Genomic DNA, 23579 nt, shown 5'->3' with positions numbered 1-23579 from the left:
AATGTTCACTTCCACCTCTGTGCTCCCACTGTGTATGCCTCTCACCTCATTTTATGAAAGTAATCCTGACAAGTGCATGAATGGCTGTTTTTCTGCCCCTGTTTCCAGAATTTGTGATGAACAGTAGATGTTTAATAGGCCTGCCCAGCTCCATACAGTAGTTTAGGATGTCAGTCTTCCCCGCCTCTCTCTGCAAACTGTACACATTTACACCATGAAATGAGCTGATCTGAGCCTGTGCAGATCCTCTTAGCAGACATATTAAAAGGTAACTGTAATGACAGTGCAGGTTTGTATCATGAAGGCCACACTAGTCATTTCATTTTAAGCTCCGCCTGAACATCTCCAGCGCCAGTATCAGTTACGTACATGGTTTATAGGTTATATATGTGTTAGCTTTCACAACTTTCAGCCCAAACTCCTAAAACAAAATGCGTCTTCAATGGAAACTGTCGCTATTTTATGCTACTTGTTTTCAAATCCTGTCAAATTGGTTGCACTTTGCAGCTCTCCTCCTCTTAATTTCTCACCTAGGTTACACTGATTAGGTTTATAAAATAAACAAAGTGAAATTATCAAGAAAGTCAGTAGTTGGCATGACTGAATGGCAATATTGTAATATTGACTGTACATTTTGTAAACTTTGTAAAAATGAAGAGAAAATGGAAAGAAATAATTACGAGATGTCTAAACACGATGTAAATTTAAATCTGCAATTATATGCTGCTAAGGTCTGTAAATTGCACTTCAGTTGTACCTTAAAAGTGAATGTTTATGTGAATAAAAAACAGAAAACCTATATTCAGAGTGTTTGTTCAGATTCAGTCAATCTATCTTCTAAGCCGCTTATCCTTCTGAGTCGTGGAGGGTGCTGGAGCCTATCCCAACTATCACCTCGTGCAAGGCAGGAAACACTCTGGACAGGTTGCCAGTCCATGACAGTGTTCAGTCAGACTAGAAGTTCATATTTAGAGTTACTCATTTTTATAGAGAGAAAGCATTATATAGTTATATATTATTTTGAGAGAAACCATTATGTAGTGCTGAGGTAACTGGCGGTAATTTAATACCGCTGTGAATACAAGGATTAACAGTGTAACTCACACTAAACTTTATTTTTGATTTTTAAACATTAAACAAATTTATTTATATAGAATATTTTAATTATTTTTTTTGCCAGATGTTCAAATTATTAACAAACTATCTAATGAAAGCCAGTTCATTATAAATGAAGGCTAGGATTAGGACTAAGGTTAGGGTTAAGATTGGGTTATGGGTTGAGGTTAGGATAAGGCCAGCATTAGTAATAGGGTTGGATGTTTGGTTAGGGTTAGGATTAAGACCAATGTTAGTGCTAGGGTTAGAACCAGTGTTAGGGCTGGGTGTTGGGTTAGGATTAGGACCAGCATTAGTACTAGGGTTAGGTGTTGATATAGGGTTAGGTCCAGCGTTAGTCCTAGATTCGGGTGTTAAGAGTTAGGACCAGTGTTAGTGCTAGGAGTGGGTGCTGGATTGAAGTGTAGTGTTAAGGAAAATTAAAGTGATTGTAATAGATACTAAATTGAATGAAAGTTAAAGGCAAGGCAACTACAACTGAATATACCAACAATTATTTCTGAAAACATGATTATCCATCCATCCATCCATTTTCTAATCTGCTTCTCCGTCAGGGTCGCGGGGGGGTGCTTGAGCCTATCCCAGCAGTCTTCGGGCGGAAGGCAGGATACACCCTGGATGGGTCGCCAGTCCATCGCAGGGCAGACAGACAGACACAGACAGTCACTCACACACAGGGGTAATTTAGCATGTCCAATTGGCCTGACTGCATGTCTTTGGACTGTGGGAGGAAACCGGAGAACCCGGAGGAAACCCACGCAGACACGGGGAGAACATGCAAACTCCACACAGAGAGGACCCCGGTCAAAACATGATTATATAACTGGTAAAAAAAAAAAAAAAAAAAAAAAAAAGGAATATTCACTTTTCAGCAAGGATTTCAATTCTTAATGTTGGAACTAAAGCAACAGCATTTGGCTCTGACTCCGTACTAAGTATTTTAAATATTTTTGGAGAACTGGTTATGGTTATCCTGATATATATGTCAATTTCAATGTGTGTTATTAAAAAAAAAAAAACAACAAAAAAAAACCCCAGCATATTACATTTTGAAGGACCCACATCATACATTATTCTTAAATTATATTTAATTCCAGTGTGATGCTTGTGTGTACCAAAAACAGTCACACTTAATTTTTAAGTGACCTTTAACCCTCTTCATCCCTTGTAAGTTGTTTTATTACTATGCCTTTCAGATAAATATGGTAATTATCTTTGTTCTAATTGGCTTCAGCATGAATGGGAGCAGCTAAACTGCTTTAAGTACATATTAATAAATGCATTCTCTCTCTCGACATCACAGAAACGTAATTCTTTTTGCAGCGTAGTTTGCAAACATGGACAGGATAAACTTTTACTGCATGGAAAAGCAAGTGGCTCTCATTTGCTGTCTTTCATGGAAACCATTGCCCGTGACCAAAACAAGGCATGCATGTGCATCCTATTAGAGTAAAGATGATGGGGAGGGGGTGAGACTAACGATGTGCAAACACACTCGAATGACTTAAAAAGGCTTAGAAATTTCAGTAACACTTTACTGTACGCTTCTGTGTCATAAGGCTATATGACACCTACATAAGCTTGTCATGACAACTGACATAACCCTACATAAGTGTTTAGAAATGCTTATTCCAATTGCCGTAATTTGCTATAAAGATTACATTGGCCAGTTTTGATCAAAGTTAGTTAAAGTAGCTTTTATGACAGATGGAATAAGCGAAATTTCACTGGATTGTGGTTTTTGGGGTTTATTTTGTTAGACGGCAGATGTGGCAGGTCTTGAAAACTTCTACCTGATGACTTCATCTGTGCCAAACCAATCTGTGAAGTTTATAAAGAGTTCTGTCGAAAAATACACTGAGAACACAAAATATTGAAAAAAAAACTTGTTCTCAATAAAAAAATCCTATCAAATCTGACAATGTGTAGTGCAAAAACACTCACCATACTCACAAATGAAGGTCAGAGACACATCCATGTCCTCACAAAGACATTTATTTACATTGTCTAGTCATGGCGTACAGGTCTCATTCAGAGTTAGGCGTTATCATTAGAGATTCTGTCGAAGAGGACACAACAGTCAACTACACATAACTCCAAAATCATCTCAGTGGTCTTCATACTGATTACAGCAACTATCCATTGACTGCATGTATGGGATGTTTTTTCTTTATGGACGTAGTTCAGCTGCTGGATCTAGCAAAATGACAGCAAAATGACTCAAAGCCTACAGCAAGTGCATCTGTTTACCTGTACCAGATGCCAGAATGTACGTTTAGAAGCTAATCATCTGCTCCAGGATTATATATTATAATGCTTAATCTATTCACTGCTGAAACTTCTTTTCCTAAAGATCAGATTTATATGAAAATGTAAGATCAATATGATACACCCAATTTTATTTATCTGATCAACAGCTGATGCAAAACATTTGTTTTTACGAGAAATACAAAAGCTCTCCATAAATGAAAGTAAACCTCACACATACACCATATGACTCAAGAATTTGTTGGGCTATAAAACAGGTCACCTCTGTTCACAAACTCCATCAACACATTCACATTTTATATTTTTCACTTAGGCAAAATCAAATTACACAGTGATTACAACAGCTTTTTTTCCATGAATCAACAGTTTGGACAGACAGCGAGATTTCTCATGCAGATGGATTGAAGCGATACTGTTCTTCAGCCAGAAAGAAGAGCGTGTCCCACAGCACGACCACCGTCCAACCTTTTACAAAGACTGTTCAGAGTTTTATATTAAATCAGAAGCGAAGCCGAACTCTATACAAAACCAAAAAGTTCTAAAACGTGATTGTGCACAATGGAACAATCAAAAAAGAAGTTATCTGTACACAGAACACACTAAAATTGCACAAAATTCAACTATGAACTGAACTTAAGAGGGGTCTGCTTTGGAAGAATGTGTTGAAAACCCAAAGCAAAAGCCCACCACAGCATTCGCTAGCCCAGCTTAAAGGGAAATTCCACTAGGTTTTCAAAATTTCTACATAATTCAGTGGTTTAGCGGTCATACAGGATGGTTTTAGGTAAAGAGTTCACTTACTGCAGAGAAACCTAGCAGCTCAGATTTCTTTACAAAGGTGGTGATAGGAACCAGGAGTCACAATGTCTTCAACACAAAGATAGACATTTTAGTTACTGTCCAAAACCACCAGTGAACCTGTATATGTCTTTTGAGTTTTTATAGGTAATGATGATGATGGTTAATTAGTGTTAAGTCCAAAATAAATATATTGTGCCACAAAACACTGCATGTGCCTCTTTCCAGCATGAACGAATTTGAAGGGCCCACGTAATGGAAAACCAAAGTTCCCTCGATTCTTTAAAACAATTCCCTCATTTGATATTGCGTGTAAATACTTTTAAAGCTTCAAAAGTTCAGTCCATTCAGTCTATATACCAAAACTGAACTACAAAAACAGCCAATTTCTAAGTTGTTTCTAAGATGTCATTAGAACCAACACATTTACATATATGCACCTATTTAGTCTACAAGTTTCAGCCTGATCTGCTATCTGAACAATAATGCAGAGCAGCCATTCAGAACATAGGTCATTTACATATATCAGTTTTAAAGGCATAGTAACAAAATCAGCCTGTTTAACTCTGAGGGATAAAGAGAGGTTGGAAAATGGTTATATTATTAAATAAAAAAAGAATAATGACTATTTTGGCACATAATGTCATCAGCTGACTTAAAACAAAATAAAATACAGAGACAAACATAGGATACGGGTCCTGTTTTAGTCCAAAAACTGCATTTCAAAACTAGCTAAAACAATGTCTCGGGCATCAGGCAACATATTTGTAAGCAATTTCCATAACCAACTTTCTGTGATGAAGCTTTAAAAAGCTCTCACCTTTTCAGAAGTCTGCTTCGTATCACCACCACTCTGGACAATTCTGACTGGGTAAGTTTCCTAGAACGATTTACTGTAAAATCACTTTTTTTCTTTAAATCTTAATGATTTAATTTTGAAAAATGGGTGGAATTCCTATTTAAGCCATGAAAACACACGAAAAAGCATAAACATCCAAGAACCAGTGAAGCGGGCGTAAATCATCATGAACCTCCAGATGAAATGACAGCATAGAGCCAGATGTGTGTAATATGGCAAAAATGTAACATATTCAAACTCCATTAACTCATCATCATCATCGCACAGTGGGCTCCAGCAGCACATATTTTGGCCAAGGCCAGAGGCCCAAACACGACACCACGCTGCGGGTCCATCAAATGGCTGTGAAACGATTCGCCAGCAATGAAGCACTAGCATGAACCACACACGAGAAAGTGACTGTTTGAGTCATACACCTAACACAAGTGCTCCACCGAAGAAAAAAACGACTGAGGATCCAGTTGCGCGTGTCTGTATTTGTGTGCTTAGATGTGCTTTCCTAGCTCTGTGTAAGCGTGTACTTGTACATGAGGGTAAGGATGAGCGCGTGTGCCTGTGTTCACTTCTCCTGCAGCAGTGCAGGGATGTTGATGTTCCAGCCGATGGCCTGGCGGTCGAAACCGCAGGTGAACAGGTTACATGCTTGGTTTTCCTCGTTCCAGGCTGAGCAGCAGACCATGCGCCGGTGCCCCTGGACACAAAGCACACAGTTACATAACACACAAAGACAAACACTCAGCTTTTCATGTTTTCAGTCAAGCTCCTTCATTAAAACCGTTCATCAAAATAACAACAAATCCAATCATCACTCACAGTACTTTAATTTGAATACTTCTGATACTTAATTTTGATACAAGATCATTTACAAGCAAGTACTTTTGCCTTTTACTCAAGTAGAACTACAGATAGAATGCCTCTACTTTCACTAAAGTACTATTTTACTAAGAGTATATACCAAATGTACTTTACCTTTAAACAAGGGTGGACAAGGTGCCACTACTTGTGCACTTGAGTAAAGTTTGGGGACAAATTCACATTTGCATAATCTTCCCCTTACAAAAGTAGGCAATCAGCTAAGACATTTTTAGCGTCTCAAGTTTCCCTCTTTAGTTTTGCACTGGAGCTTTGAAGCCTATGTACGCCACAAATCAGCACTGTGCCAGCTGCATGGCTAAGTCACACACTCACTTTAAACCGGCCTTAAAAAATGGCTCCTGCTACCACTTATGGGTAGGACTGACACAATAATTTTTATATTAAAATTGCAGTTTAAAAAAAGTGCAATTTTAAAAAAAAGTCCATGTTAAAAACAACTTTACTTTTAGGTAAGGAAATTTAACCCAGTAACACCCAAGATCACGTAACCTGCCTGTAGAGGACTTGGACCAATCAAAAGTATCCAAACGCACATGTTACTGTGTACATGACCACACAACCACAAGCATTCAAGTCTTGAGTCAGAAACACATGGATATATACTGGTGTTCTTGGACCCAAAAAACAGGTCTGATCTCAATTCAGAAAAAATAATCACAATTGAAACCAAAGACACGAAATTGCTCTGAAAATCTACAATAAGATGTTACAAATATACTACTGGGCATTGCACTTTTGTCCATGCTTATAAGTGCATAAGTGAGTATATGAGGATACACAGCAAAGTCTGAGGTAAGTGTGTGTGTTGTTTTTTTTAGTTTTTATCTGTGTGCTTTGTCTTGACTGGTGCACACCTGTCTGTTGCTGCGTGGGAGGCGGGCCAGTCGAACTCCTGTCATATCGAACAGCCTCACTTGTCTGTTGTCATGCGGCAGAGCGATAATTCTTTGGTTCGCCGACACACTTATCCTATACATCAGAGAGGGAAAAGCACAAACTTAAGAAACAAACACACACACACACACAAATTCACAAACATTATATGGTGAAAGGTATGTAAACATCGCTCTTAATTACTGGATTCAGGTGTATAAGAATGTGTAAGAAAGATGAAACACAGCCATACAATTTCCACAAACACTGGCAGTAGAACAGGTTGAACTGAGGAGCTCTGAAATGAGTTACGTCACTCACAATAGAGTTTAAAACTGCCCCTGGAAGCAACATCACAAGAACTGTGGATCGAGAGCTTCATTAAAAGGGGTTTCCAAGGCCAAGCAGTTGCATACAGGTCTAATCAGTATGTGAAATGCCAAGTGCAGGCTGGAGTCGTGTACTCCATGTGTACTCTGGAGTCAAGAATCACTTTGTAGAAGTCTGATGGATGAATCTGGGTTTGGTGGATGACAGGAGAACGCTACCTACTGGAATGCATAGTGCTAGCAATAAAGCTTGGAGGAGGGATAATGGCCTTGGTGCTGTTTGTCAGGGTTTGGGCCCCTTAGTTCCAGTAAAAATTAATGTTAATGCTACAGCACACAAAGACATTTTAGACAATCATACGCTTCCAATTTTCTAGCAACAGTTTGGAGAAAAGCTCTTTCCTGGAACAGCATGACTGTGGCCCTGTACACAAAGCAGCATACATAAAGATGTGCTTTGGCAAGTTTAGTGTGGAGGAAGTGGCCTACACAAAGCCCTGACCTGAACACCAAACACCTTTGGAATGAATTGGAACATCATTCATGAGCCAGTACTTCTCGTCCAGCATCAGTGCCTCACAAATGCTTTTTTGACTAAATGGGCACAAATTTCCACACACTTTAAAAACTTGTGGAAAGCCTTCCCAGAAGCGTGAAGGCTGTAAGGGCTCTGGAGTGGGACATCCAACTAGGAGTAATCAGTCCACATAATCCATCCATCCATCCATTCTCTAAGCTGCTTCTCCATCAGGGTCGCGGGGGGGTGCTGGAGCCTATCCCAGCAGTCTTCGGGGCGAAAGGCAGGATACACCCTGGACAGGTCGCCAGTCCATCGCAAGGCAGACATCACACACTCACACCTAGGGGCAATTTAGCATGTCCAGTCGACCTGACTGCATGTCTTTAGACTGTGGGAGGAAACCCACACAGACACGGGGAGAACATGCAAACTCCACACAGAGAGGACCCCGGTCACCCGGCAGGGGAATCGAACCCAGGCCCTCCTTGCTGTGAGGCGACAGCGCTACCCACCACGCCACAGTGCCGCCCCTAGTCCACATAAGTTTGACCATATAGTGTATATAAAGTAAGTTTAGCTGTAATTATCTCCATCAATCTGCCAAAAAAAATCTGTATAATCAAATGTTTGAGAAGGAGAATGTATTTAAGAAATATTTTTGCCAGAGGCTCATCATAAATCTTAAAAAGTAAAAGATGTCTTGGTCATCAGGCAGCATATTCATAACATAACCATCTGCGATTTTAAAAACATTAAACTCAGCTGTCTGGTTCCCACCACCACCGTGAACAGTATTTCACATCAAACCACTGTGAATGACATCTTAACGAGTTAATTATGCAGAAATTTTGAAAAAGCGGTGGGCTTCCCTTTAAACTCTCTTTCCCAGCATGCAACAACACCCCCTGTAAAGAGTGTGAATGTCTACATGTGTTCTTCTGGAATGTGTACAGCCTGCATAACTGTTATGGTGAGAAACCCTGGTGGAGAAACCCTGGTGGAGAAACCCTGGTGGAGAAACCCTGGTGGAGAAACCCTGGTGTTCGTCCCACCTAATGTGAGGGAAGCTCATTTCTATCTTGGGGACACGGAGACAATGGCAGCGTATAGACACAGTTGGGATCAGAACTCACATCAAAGCAGTAGAGCAAAGCACACAGGAAGCACTTGGGGGGCTTCACTTAACAATTAAACCACAGCTGAAGATTTATTACCAGCAAATGAAAGAGTTTCAATCACGCTTCTGAAAATAAAAGACTTGAACTGTATTCTGTATTATTCTGTTATTTTATGCTGTGCCCCTTAATCAGCAAATAATGGCTTTAAGGCTTGATGTACAGTTAAAACAGCTATTTTCCAGCCTGTATGTGTCAATTATAATTAAAAAGGCTGTTTCAGTCACTGTAATGGTTCAGTTAAAAATCCAATTACTCAGTTTCCCCCTTAACTAAAACGTAGCTGACAGCCAAGACACAACTGGTGTTTGAAGTTTGGCTCTTTAGGTTTGCACTGGTGCTAATAAAAGTCTCAGCTACCAAAAAAAGATTTTTGGTTACTTATACTTCCATTACTTGTTAGCTACATTAGCCTTGTAGCTCCAGTGCAAAACTAAAGAACCAAATGTGGCTGACTAAGTTTGGGAGGGTGTTGTGAGTTTTCTTTTTTTTTTCCATTTTAAACAGTCACTTCTTTCGGATGTCTGGGTGCTTCTGAGTGCTGCAATGATTCATCTGCTTCCTGACTTCCAGGAACAGCACAACGTTTAAATGTTTCCCTCTACATTTCCCACTCCAATTAACTCTGCTATACCAAAGATGCCATGGAGTCAAACTGCAGTGGTGTTTTGTTATGAGATAAAGTCATAAGAGAGTTAGTAAAGGTGATAAAATATGTTCTTTTAAGATAGTTTAAAATTAATTTTAAAGAGTATTAACCAATACATTTGAGAGTATTGCTCTGATTTTAATAAATGTCACTGTATCACTGAATGAAAGGTGAAATCTAAACAGCCAAGATCTCTGCTGTGTATCAAATCATATACTAGCAGAGTAAATAGCACATAAAAAACAGTGCAGTACCACACACTGGAATGAGGTGCACAGGTTATATGGATCTTCTGTCCACATATCTTTTTATCTTTTTAATGGACATTTTGGTTTATTTTGTTGGGATGGGACATTCTATATCACAGTATAGTCAGAATTACAGCTTGCCAGCCAAAATGCCAGAGGTGCATTCTTAAATGACCCAACCCAATACCAGCAATAGGCTGTTTGTATCAACAACAGCAATCAAACTGATGTAAATAGGCGGAAAAACTGAAGGCATATGTAAATATATTCATGATTGCGTCATCACAATTATGAATTAATCTTTAAACACTGTTTCCAATGTACATCAAACTCTTATTAAAGGAAAAAGGCTAGATAAAAGTGGTTTCCAATGATGTTGCCCCAACAGTAAGAGAGCTGGAAGTTTTAGTCCCCAGGCTCACTCTAGCACTTCATCGATCGGCGCCTCTTACCTATTAACAGCCGAATCGGTGCGGATGGTGGCTATCGGCGACCTCATGTTCTTCAGGTCCCACACCTTGACAGTACGATCGTCGCTGCCTGACACCACGTTATCTCCCACCGTGAAGACGGCTGACGTCACCGTGCTGCAACAAAAAACCAAGTGCGTGGTCAGTGACAGCTGTGTAAAAGTGCACAATCCCTGCCCATTTTCAACACCTCCCAGGCTACGGCAGAGTGGGAAACCACACCACCATCAGCAATCGCAAAACACCAGTTATCTTGAGCCACGTTTTCTGTGCAAGACCATATGGCACGTATCTGTGAGAGCTCCCTGTATCCATAAGAATACAGGTCACATCTACAGACTGATTTAGATCATCACCCCAAGTGCTTGTTTTCACTTGAGCCTGGAAAAGGGAAAAAAATGCATGTTTCCAAGGCAGACTGACTGATTTTTGAGTCAATTCGGATGCATTGGGATGTTTGGGAAATGACACAGCTCTTCCTGTCGTGAAAAGTGGGGGTGGTGACCTGTGATCGAGGCACAGTGCCTCCCTGGAGGCAAGAGGAGAATCCAAATTAGGTTTTAGCACCTTGAAGACGACTGTCTCCAAATGCCATCCCATTCTTGCGATTCACAGGTACTCAAGCGCTTCAAGGTGCCAGCATTCAAATACTGACATTAATATTCAGGTATTTATTATGAATCATTATGGGAGAATGGAGAAAATACACTGGCTAACAATTCAGTGAAACGCTGACTTTCTGATGAATTACTCATAAATACATATCTGAGCTCAGGACTGGCTTTCTCTCTAACCTGTAACTAGCAAAGATACTTTCTGTAGAGAAAGCACTTTTCATTAGTCGCTCTGGATAAGAGCATATGTTAAATGCTGTAAATGTCAATGTATTTATCTCATATTACACTTTGCTTTAATCACTAAACTTAATTTGAGCATGTTGGGAAGGATGTGACTGAGAAGTCAGAGGCATTCTGCTTTTTCAGGCTAACTACTGCAGCTGATGCTTTCTCAGGTACAAAAACATTGGATAAAAGATATTTCTCTGACAAACTAACATATTTGCTGGGTTAGTGCACTATAGCCATTTTCAAATTCAAGGACTTTTCATGACTTATCCAGTCCCAAAGAAAAAAACAAAAAACCCAGGAGAGAAGCTTAAGTACTTCAGTACTGAATCTCCAGAGGAAAATGATAAGCACGTAAACTGAAGTGTAATATGCTGATTTTCAAGTAATTAGAGTTTGTGCTATCAACACAAAGACTGTTGCATGGCAAACACAACACAAAAAAGCGACAAAAATGTGAAACATTTGGGTGCGATAATTCACAAAAGTATACACATCTGACGCAAAGCAATTTTTTGGAAATTTCTCCACGCTATTTACATAGCAGAAAACTGTAGAACATCTATCACATAAGCGCTCCTTGCTTTTCACAAAATGGTTTTTCACAAAAACTGTGAAACTGTGCAGGATGCTTTACACTTTGGAAAAGTAAATAATGAGTTTATTTCAGGAGCTATACTTTATGAGTGCTTTTCACTTGCAGCTGGAATCTCAGCTGAGTTTGAGCTTCTTTTGGATGCAGCACCACACAAGGCAAAGTACAAAAACAAACATTCTGCATGTCTTTAAGTCGACATTAGGGAGCAAAGAATCGGACCTTAAGAACACACAAACTGACACTGGGCAACTCAGAAAAGTGAGAGCTGCATGGAGAGCTTCATCAGTTCATTCAGAACACTCAAAAGCGGAAATGTTCCAGTTGCTAGAACACGGTCCATTTGCCATCTTGGGTGTCCTCATGCCAACAGCAGAGGTGACCGTGACTGGTCAGTGAGGTTTTGTTACTGGTGAAAGGGTGTACAAAATAATACTGCATTTTCACAGTCTGTAAATCGTTTTTTTTGTAAGATATCTTCAGTTATACATGACACATACATGAATTTAATGAAAAAAAGCATGAAAAAAAAATTCTGTGCGTAAAAGCCTGTATGTTTACAGCTTACAACATATTGTACCATTTAACATTGTGTACTAATGAGCAAGAAAATATTTTATGAAATAAAAAATTACTACAGAAACTCAATTATATTTTCCATTAATTTCAAGTACATTTTTTATTTTATTATTTTCAAGGAGAATTCAGTAACAGATTTTGGCACATTTATTTTTCATGACTTTGCAGGTTTTTCAGGACCCAAAAGAACCCTAGGTTTAGGACAAGTGGGCTGTTATACTGTATATTGCATACTGCACCAGTACATACTGTATATTACAAACTGCACCAATACACACTGTAAACAATTCACCAGTTTATAATACATAATACTGCATACTCCAAAAGCACATACTGTATACTGCACCAGTACATACTGTATGCTATACCAGTACATACTGTACACAGCATACTGCACCAATATGTATACTGCATCCATTCATACTGCTTACTACACCAGTACTTACTTTATACTACATACTGCACCGGTGTATAAGGTATACTGCACGCTACTCCGATTATGAGTATGCAGAACCCAGCATGCCACAACTAGTGTCAAGTACCATGTACATTCATATGAAGTAACATAACCACACATCCTCTACAGAGACACATTTTAATGAACAGCTATTACTGAATTTAGCATACTGAAAAAACTTTTAGCACATTATATATGTTGTGTTTTATTATTTTGTTTTAAATAATCCACTCTGCAAAAATAGAAATTGTGCATCCCTTTACTTCAGGGATGTTCAGGTCCAGTGCAGCACAGTTTAGTAACTGCCCTCTTCAGAATACACCTACTAAACCCGGCGATGAACAGACAAGTTGACTCAGGTGAGTAGTGAGTAGGGAAATCACCAAGCTGTGCTGGACATTGGAGCTGAAAATCCCTGCTATAGACGGTGCACGGCTCCTGAATGGGTCAGGCACACTAATTTAATGGACCTAATATTTCTCATCTACAGTGTCACTCCTCCTCTCATACCCCCCCACCTTCTGGAGGAGTTGCTGGAATTACAAAACTGGAGCTGGGGAGGAAAAGAAAAAAAAAAAAAGAAGAAGAAAAGGATTTGATTTGGTCCTCCGTTCTGCCTGCTGATTAAGATTAGCACAGTCCGTACTAGCTGGCCTACTAGCCGCTTGCCCTGCTAATTTGAATTGACATGATATTAAGGTTTAATTAGGGCTAAATTCTGCTGCATTAAGCGATCCGGGCCGGGCTCGGCTGGTGCCCGGCTCGCTGTAGCGTGGTTCACATCGAAAGCAGAGCGTGGAAACACTTTCTGACATTGCGGCTCGCCATGGGAGAGCAGGGGCGGAGGGGCTGGGCAGGAGGAGGGGTAATAGATTAAAAGCTTGATTAAAATCCTATTAGAACTCAGACGATATTTTGGAAATGTTCCGTCTCCCCCGGGGGACACTGACAAGCAAGGTCGAGACTCATTAAGAGAAGGGGAATGTGCAAGAGTATGAGGTTGGGGGAGGGGGTCACAGCAGTAATAGAGATACAATGCACACGGACTGTGTGACGGTATCACCAGTTCAGACTGCACAGTATGAATATATTATATAAACAAAACTATTTCAAGCAAGAAAGCCAAAAATATCTGCATATTAGTAGGGGTGGGTGATTTGAAAGTTACAGTTGTGTACAGAAACTAAAAATTAATCTTAATTTATTTAATTTCCAGTCAAAAAAGCCATTAAGTACAAGTTATTCATTTTCCCAGAGAGATTTCGGAGATAATTAGATCTATGATGATCCACTTCAATAATTTAAAGGAGAATTAAAACAAGAGTTTTCAAATGTGGTGCTCAAAATGTTGAATGGGACTCACAACAACTGTACAAGACCTCACAGACCACCAAAAACTGTCGTCATCAGACAAACAACACTTAAAGCTTTCATCTTTGACAGAGTGGAGAAAATCAAGCTGCTTCAGATCTGAAAACATCCACAGGTGTTTCTGTCCATCCTTCCACTGTGAGAAGATGTGCAGCTGACATGAAAGTCATTAACATTGAAAGGAACTGCAAAAAAGAAGCTGCTGGTGTTCTCGGGACAATGGACTGTCCTCCCCAGACTCTGGACCTCGACATAAATCAACTGTTTCTGGGATTATGTGGATCATGAGCAGCAGAGAAAGAAACCAACTTCTAAAACTGAACTTTTTGGAAGTGTGGGAAAATATTTCTGCAGATTTTCTTTTTAAGGAAAAACTGAAAGTGAGTCTCTTAATTATTTTGTTTAATATTCTGTTGAAATTATGTTTTAGGTATTGCAAAAAGGAATAACTTGTACTTACTGGCAGATAAATAAAGACTGACTTTTGCACGGCATTGTATATCATATATCATGTATATCAGCTCTCCTGGCAGCTAAAGGAGCACCGTTTATCCCAGGGACTGATAGTTCTGTTTAACTGCAGAGCATAATCTAAATATAGGTGTCATTCATCCAGTGAAAGGTTGTGACTGTGTGTCTTCCTCACTCATGACTTGAGTTTTTGGTTATCCCAGGTTTAATGGGTTTTGTCTCTCTGGTTAAAGTTTTTATTTTGCTTTTTATTAAAAGTACTTTGGATTTCCTTTGTGTTTAAAATGTCCTAAATAAGCAAAGCTTGCTTTGCCTTCCCTGTCCAGACAACAGTATAACACTACACCACAAACGATTACCATCATCAAAATGTTTCATATTAAAAAAAATTAAACCAGAGGCCAAAATGGATCTTTTTCACCTTTTAAACCCAAACTTAAGCGCGTGAGACAGTTTGCACCTGAAAAGCTTCCTGTTCCTCATTGTGTGAAGGCTCACTGTCACACACACTCTAACACTCCAGCTTTCAGGTGCTAAAAGGTACCTGAAAAGCTCTGAAGCCAAATTAGTTCCAAGCGAGCTTTGTTGAAATGAGCACTTTGTCTCTTTACATCCTTACACTTCCTGTCCATATTTTTCCTAATTCTATTTTGCAGTTAGTGTCCAAAAACATTTCTTATTGTTTGCTGTTGCTAACAAAAACAGCCCTCTGTTCAACATTCCCAAATACATGGTGTAAATATGTCAGGCCTACTGTAATATGACATGCATATAACAGTATATATGGTTGTGTAATGTTTAAACTCTTTTGTTGGGTTTCTGTTCTTGTCCGAGATATTTAAGGCTGATTATGCTGGATTTGTTTTGGGAGCTGGGTTGTTTGGGTTTTTTAAGCTTATTGTGGTGTCTAGGATATGGAAAAACACCACAGAACAGGGTCACACTTTTATTCAACTTTCATGCCCTGTATCCACACCCTTTCACATGAAACAACTGATGTAAATCAAGTGGGACAGACAGATAAAAAAAAATAAAAATGCACTGGTCACTCAGGCCACCAAACTAATGAATCTTGAAGCCAAATTTAAGTATTTGTGGCCAAACCTGTAAAAACATGTTACGATCTCCAAGCCAAGTGGCTTCTCGGGCCACAAGTTCTGCATTTTTTGTGACAAAAAAGGTGAAACGTTGTGAGCAGGACACCTGGCAGTAGGAAACGTTGACTTGTGCGCAACAAGATTTCGTGTGTGGACTCCCTAATTTCTCAGAAGTGTTTTTGGATGGATGGATGGATGGATGGATGGATGGATGGATGGATGGATGGATGGATGGATGGATGGATATTTTATGGATCCCTAAGGAAATTTAGTAGCCAGTAGCAGTCACACAACACAGGACAGTAAGAGTAATAAGGATGTAAACAATGGATAAATATAAAAGATCCTATCCACAGGCATATATACAAATAGACAAATACAACAATCTGTAATCAGATCAATAACCTGAGATGAAAGACGCTGTGCAATAATGACTGTACAAGGAGGCAGAGGTAACAGCATATTTTATGGACTTGATACAGGGAGTTCTCTTCTTTCATGCAGAGCTGAGGGAAACAGAACCTTACCCTCATCCTCTTTTTACGATACGGTTGCCTGAATTCAATTCGGCAGCTGGATGGAAACCTTGCTGCTGACTAACCCTAAAAGAGAGGGCAAATGGTGGGGTATTTTCAGGAGCATTTACTGTTAACATCACCCTGAGGCTCAACTAAGAGTCTGAACACAGAGCTTCAGGCTGGGTTTGAGATTATTTTTCAACAGGCTCCGGTTTTCCTCTACAAAATGCAGCAGCATGAATTCTAACAAAAAACAAAAAGGAGATCTTTTACAAACCATTTGAAAATGTATCTGTTTAAACTTAGCGCTTAATTAAAACTGCATCCCCCTTGCTATTCATTCATCTGTGTCACTGTCTAATCCATGTAATATAAAGTAATACTCATAGTTTCTTATATTATTATCTAATATTACTTATATTACTTTATCACCTGTCTGTAAAGCAGATTTAGCTGCCATCAGTTCTATAAAAACAAATTGTTATTATTAGGATTAGTATTATCTTCTTTGTTACTATTAATAAGTTTTTTATTAATGAAGTAGATTTTGTGCACTTTCATGCATCTCCTTTCCTTGGGTTCTCTCTTTCCCTTCTAACATTGGCTACATTGTGCTGAATGGTTTGAGACGTGGGCATATGTATCCCTGAATGAAACTGCGGAAGATGAGAGGGATGTGTTCGGTTGGTTGAAGGACTCAGCAGATCTTTCCTCTTGCGTATTAAGTTTGCCTGCAGTACTGAGCATTTCTGCAGCAGCAGCAGCAGGAGCGGGAGGAACTGAAATGCAGTGGGGTTAACAGTTGATCAGATGGTGGCGGATGCTGTTTTTGTCTAGTAGTATAATTTTTCAATACCGTCACTGCAAATTAAACTGCGATTATTTTCAATGAATTAAGGTCCAGCGACCATTTGCACAAAACCTCCACCAAGTGAAATGCTTAAGGGATCAATTTAAAGCTGTAAATGTCAATAGTCCTGAAACTTACATTTTGGGTTTACAACTCATTTTACCCTTTATTTATTTATTTGTTTATTGTCTCACTTGAGATTTTATGGAGCTTACTTAAGGTGAAGGGGAAAATGTGAGGCCAAAAACCAATTAAGACGATTTATGCAACTGACAACAAGCCTGTTATTTTGCCAAGAGGACCAGACTGGCAGTTAGTTATGGCTGTGTTGTGACATACTCAGGCCCTGGTGTTCAGTTGCCTCTGATTGGTCTAAGCTACGTGTTATCAGGTTAAATTTCCGCACTTACGATTAGAAAAACTGATCTCCGTTGACAGGTGATTTCGATCAGGCCCAGGCTTCGATTTCATACCAATGCAGACCTGCAGGCTCAACAGGTTTATGTATGTGCCTAATCCCATCCCCCGCTCCTGCCAGCGACACAGTGAGACTGTAGTCCCGAGGTGAGAGGCCTGGAGCCTCTGAGGGAGCAGACAGTGAGCTCTGTGTTGAACAAGTCTGCTGCCACTTCTCATTTGCAGCTCGCCACTCATTAGCAGTTAGTGTGCTAATATTGCACGATTACGAGGCGATATGCACCAGGCTTCGAGTCTGATGTCCTTTTGAGTGTCACCACACATTGTCAGACTTCATTACCCATAATTACTTCTGAGCACGTCATGGTGACTGACATGCATACAGAGTGCCCTGCAGCTCCTCTTTCTGACTGTTTCTTCAGTATGTTCTTCTAAGTGAGGATTCTGCTTCCTCTGGGTGTGAATCGTCTCTCTCACACACTCACTCACACACACACAGAGCAAAGAGTTGTGTTCCCACAGAAGGCGCATATGGCCACTGTGCTGATCTCATCAGGCCTCCAGAGGCGGAAAGCTAATCAAGTGATGCTGGCATATGTCAGTTGATGCTAAAAAAAAACTCCCAAGCTTAAAACTTTTGACAAAAAAATAACAGGAGAGGAGGAAAGAGCACCATAAAAGAACAGTACAGTGGAGAAGAGAAGAGAATGGAAAAAAAGAAGAGGAGACAAGAGAAGAGACGAGATGAGATGTGAGGAGAGGAGAGAAAGCTTTATAAATAACCCTCTGAGTGGAATCATGTATTTTAATATTTGTCTTGTAATGATATCTGGATACTGACGCTGCATGTTTGTCTGTGTGATATACAGATGTATATACATACGTGTGTGTGTGTGTGGAGAGTTGTAGTCTAAGGGAAGTGCTCAGCTCCTGTTAGGTGTAGAGTAGGGCTCATTCATCTTGTGGTCCCAGAGCAGTCAAGCATAAATTCATGCTGACAGAGCTACTCCTTTAAGTGTGTGTGTGTGTCTGTCTGTATCTCATTCTCTCTCCCTATCCCGTGCACACACACACACACACGCACACACACTTGCATTCAGAAACATTCAGCCCACTCAAAGTGCAAGGTCGTTTGATAATATAAATAAAAAATGTATAACAGTCAACCAAGGCTTCAGTAAACAGTCAAATAAGATTCACTAATGCATATTCAAGTGATTTTGAACAAGCTGAGTTTGCTGCTAGTAGTTAAAAAAAAAAAAACATGTCCAAATGTGCAAAATTATTCAACCCTCAAAGTCAGTATTTCATTGCACATTCTTCACACTTCATAACCTCCAATAATCATTTCTGACATCTCTCTATTGGAATCTTTGCCCATTCTACATATGCAAAACGTTCCACCTCATCAATGTCCCTTTGTTTCTGTGCCACCACAGCTTCCTAAATCCCACCAAAGATTGGGACTCAAAGGGATTTAAATCCAGCGACTAAGGATATTCCAGTATTAATCCCTGAACCAACACCTTCTTCTCCAAAATGGCCTGGTATTTCAAAGAATCCATGATGGTAGTCAAACCATCAAATTTGCCAGTTCCAGCAGCAGCAAAGCACCCCCTCAACAGGATTAATCAACTTATTGTCACATGCTTTGCTTTTCTTACACCAGACATAAGGCTGATCGATGTGTTCGAACAGTTCTAATGTAGTTTCATCACTCCATAAAACTGTCTTCTGCAACTCCACACGCCTGTCCAAATTCCTTCTGGCATATTCAAGTATATTTTGTGCTTTTTGGTCAACAGTGGTGGTGCAGTGACGTGTCCTGGCATGAATCCCTTGCTTGTGTAAAGTTATCTTTCCCTCTTCACTGATACTTTTGTCCCTGGCTTCATCATCAGGTCATACTGCAAGTCTCTGGCAGTAATTTGAGTGTTTCTCAACTGTTCTATTCAAACGTCTGATTCTTTCTGGTGGAATTTTGCTCTCTTTTCCACGCCCAGGTAGGTTTGCTGGTGTGAGTATTAAATTTATGTATGATACATCCAACTGTGCCTCGTTAAACTTTAAGGCCATTGCCTTTTTTGGTAAAACGAAAATAATTTCTTCTCTTAGCTTTTGTGAGAGCTTTTTTTCCTTTGCCAGGTTTGCTGTTGAGCTTGAGGACATGCATGAATGGCATTTATAAATGTATCACAGCTAATGCCAATTAATCATTATAGAGTCCCCAAAGGCTTAACTGTGTTGTAGCACAAGTTTGTAACCTCACAGACTAGCAGTGATTTCAAAACCATTCATCTTAAATAGGGGTTGAATAATTTTGACATGGCTGTATTAAGAATATATCCTTTCACTCAGAAATATGACAAACATTTTAAGGTCACTCAATTGCTACACATGTAGTTTCAAAATTGTAGTTTAAGTATCTCACACACACACACACACACACACACACACACACACACACACACACACACACACACCAGTGGCATTAACAAGAATAAGATGAAAAATTGATGAAGACAGATGAAAACAGGTCAGGGAGGCTGCAAAGGGGCCAACAGCTACAATAAAGGAATCTCTGACAAGTACTACTTGCTCCCTACATGTGACAGTAATCTCCCGAATCCTTCATATGCTTGGACTATGGAGTGCGATGGCAGGAAAGAAGCCTTTTCTCATGGAAAAAAATGTCCTGGCCAGGCTAAAATGTGCAAGAAGAAACAATGTCTCCTTAAATCACATGGACAAATCACCAAAAGAGCACCTCAGCCACTGTGAAGCATAGCAGCGGCAGCATCATGCTTAGAGACTGCTTTACTTCAGCTGGAACTGGTGGCTTTAATCAAGGTGGAGGGAGTTATGAATAGCTCTAAATACAGATCATTTCTCGCACAAAACCTTCAGGCATCTGATGGAGAGCTGAAGATAAGAAATTTCAGTTTGAGAACGGCCTAAAGCAGTTATCAAAATCAACCAAGAAGTAGATTCGCCAAAAGAAGAATGTTTTGGCCCAGCCAGAGCACAGACCTGAATTCAGCTGCAAATCTGAGGAGTGACCTGAAGCTGTGCACAAGAGATGCCTTTGCGATTTGACAGATCTAGAAAGCTGCTGTGGAAGAGAGTGGAAATACAGCCAAGTCAAGATGTGCAGAGCTGCTGTAATAATATCAAAAGGTGTTTGAACAAAGTATGATTTTAGGGGTGTGCACAGTTATGAAACCAGGTTATTTTACGTTTTTTACTCTAAAATGTCTGATTGTTTTCACTTTACGCATTCACACAAAAACTGAAACAAGAAAAAAACGAAAACAAAGCAGACATCTTTCTGTGCTCTACTGTGTGCACATACACCCACACACCCCTTCCTATTCTGCAAATAAATTCTGTGACCCAAAGCTTGACTCCATCAGCCGCTCTGAACTGACACTCCACTGCAGGCTGCAGCTAATTAATACATTACCATGGCAACATGTCTCAAAAGCAAAACACATGCCCTGCTTGGAATATCATATCTAAAGAGTCATCTGGGCCAAACAATAATCTAAAGAAGTGAGGCTCGCTGCACTTCATTAGTCTGAGGGGGAAAATAAAAAACATTAGATGAGTTTTTAATGGATCTTCATTAATGTTTTCAGTCTGCAGTCTGACTGTAAGAGGAAAAATAAATCTCAGGTACCAATGTGTACAGATCATAGTGTGGGGTGTGTGAGTGGGGAGAGACAGTGACACAGAAAGACTGATCGAGAGAGAGTAAAACAGATAGACTGAATAAGAGACTGAATAAGAGAGAGACAGAGAGACAGGCAGACAGAGAGAGATTGAGAGAAACTGAGAAACTGATACTGGCAGAGAGACTGAGAGAATAGACTGATAAACAAAAGAGAGAGAGAGACTGATTATAGACACTTACTGAGAAACTGATAAACAGCATGAGACTGAGTGAGAGACTAAGTGAGAGACAGACATTGATGGAACCACAGAAAGACTGACAGCAAGCCTGTAGACAGAGAGAGAGAGACTGACAGTGACAGATAAATAGACTAAGAGACTGACGGAGACTGACAGACAAACTGGAAGGCTGAACGAGACACCGACTGAAAGATTAATGGAGCAGAGAGACTGAAAGACTGATAGAGAGACAGAGTGATAGAGAAACAGGTAGAGAGAATGACAGACTGACAGAGACAGAGTGAGATGATGGAGAGACTGATGGAGCGAAAGAGACTGATAGAGGAACAGAGGCCAAGAGACTGACAGACTGTTAGAGAGACAGAGAGACTGACAGACTGTCAGAAAGACAAAGACTAACAGAGAGACTGATTGATAGAGACTGAGAAACTGATAGAGACAAATGAAATCACAGAGACAGAGAGACAAAGAGACTACAAGAGAGACTGACAGTGTGACTGATGGTGACAGACACAGCAATAAATAGAGGCACAGAGAGAATGATACAGACTGAGAGACTGGTGTAGAGACAGAGACAGACATACAGACAGAGACTGACTGAGAAACTGAACAGAGATGGAGAGACTCATGGAGTGATAGAGAGATAATAAGACAAAAGGAAAAGACAGAGAAAGACTGTGGGAGAGAGACTGATAGATGGTCTTGAGGGAGTTGGCATTTGACTGCATCACTGAATTTTCAGCCCAAAATAACAAGCCTCATCCCATCAAGCCTGTAAGGACGGCACTGACGTCACTGAGCCGACCACACCAAACCCAGAGCCTGCTGACCACCCCACACCCACCACAGCACAGAGTACAGCTGTTTTTCATACAGTGGTGCCAGTGAGTTGTGTTCAGTGATGAGATCATGAAGTCAGAAGTGTACAAAACACATTTTGGGTGCAAGAAACGTCTCAAGTGATCTGAAACACACCAAATGTTTGTCCTCTCTTATTTCGTATATGTATCGTTTGTTTGCATGCTACTTTTACAGACTGTGCCGTGTCCTTGAGGTGTTGAAAGGTGCATTTAAATAAAATTTGATAATAATAGTAATAATAATAATAATAATAATAATAAAATGTTTTTAATGATTTACTGATTGGGAATTTCTCAAAATGATTGCCTTAATCTTCAAGCTGTGCAAGAAAAAAAAAAAAATCTACATAGCACAAGTGTGGCAACATAGCAAATGGCATGTGTAAAATAATGCAGTGCATACAGTTTCACTGAGTGAGGTAAGAAAACCCTGAAGCAGCTACGTTCTGATGAGGCACAGGTGAGTGAGATCCGGGCACAACCTTCCACATTTCTGCTAGAAATGAAAATGAAAACAGAGCACCTGCCATTACAGAACTATTTAGTCTAAATCCTTGCAAGTTTAAAACTTACCCTATAGACAGGGTTACGTGTAACAGACTGGGGATTTAGCTGTAACACTGACCAGAAAAGTCTAATAAAATTATGTACACACAATTAATTCCATACACTGCAAATGCATACTTAAGCATGTGCATCAAAGCGTTACGCTGTTCCCTGCACTTATCAGTGTGCACCTTAATAAAGCTGACATTATAGCCATCTTTCTGAAAATATATCTTACTGTGAGATACATTTGTGTTTTGCTCTATGCTGAAACATGATACTCTGTCCATATTATGCAGTCCCAGAAGACTGTGAACTACTTTGCTTGACACTTTTAATGCTCAAGGACCTCCTATAACAACAAGCAAACAAAAAACAAACAAGAGCTTATGCAGCAAAAAGGTTAAAACGTACACAACAATACATTAGAATGGTGTCGGTGAGCTTGTGTTCAGTGACTAGATCATGAAGTCAGAAGTGTACAAAGATAATTTGGGTACAAGAAATGTCTCAAATGACATCTGAAACACAGCAAATGACTTTTGAAAGAAGACTGACCGCGCTAATAAGTAAAATGACCACAAACAACAAAAAGGTCAAAACATACTAAAAAACAAGACCATATTCGACCAGTTTCGCATCACTCCACTGCCTTCAGAACAGACTACGAAATTACTACTGCAGTTTGAACCAGTTTTAGTTCAGTTTTAGAGAGAGAGCAAGAGAGAGGGCGAGATCAAGTGAGTCAGAGTGAAAGAGAGACAGTGAGAGACAGCAAGAGTGAGTGAGAGTGAGAGAGAGAGAGAGCGCGAGTGAGTGAGAGTGAGAGAGAGAGTGAGTGAGAGTGAGAGAGAGTGAGAGAGAGCAAGAGAGAGGGCGA

General features: G+C 39.9%; 1 protein-coding gene across 3 annotated transcripts in view; it reads right to left on the bottom strand.

Moving 5' to 3' along the window:
• Positions 1 to 3093: 3093 nt before the first annotated feature.
• The window catches only part of wdr37 (WD repeat domain 37), a 62673-nt gene continuing 42187 nt past the window's right edge, over positions 3094 to 23579 (bottom strand). For all 3 annotated transcript variants that reach the window (XM_017705023.2, XM_017705016.2, XM_017705033.2), the window contains 3 exons: positions 10164 to 10298; positions 6772 to 6886; positions 3094 to 5732 (listed from right to left, as the gene is read on the bottom strand). In XM_017705023.2, the coding sequence (XP_017560512.1) occupies positions 5601 to 5732; positions 6772 to 6886; positions 10164 to 10298 (382 nt within the window). In that variant the 3' untranslated portion in view covers positions 3094 to 5600. The remainder of the gene's footprint in view (positions 5733 to 6771; positions 6887 to 10163; positions 10299 to 23579) is intronic.

Source organism: Pygocentrus nattereri, chromosome 3 (assembly GCF_015220715.1).
Source record: "Pygocentrus nattereri isolate fPygNat1 chromosome 3, fPygNat1.pri, whole genome shotgun sequence".
Lineage (NCBI taxonomy): Eukaryota > Metazoa > Chordata > Actinopteri > Characiformes > Serrasalmidae > Pygocentrus > Pygocentrus nattereri.
This window is presented reverse-complemented; position numbering and strand designations above follow the sequence as displayed.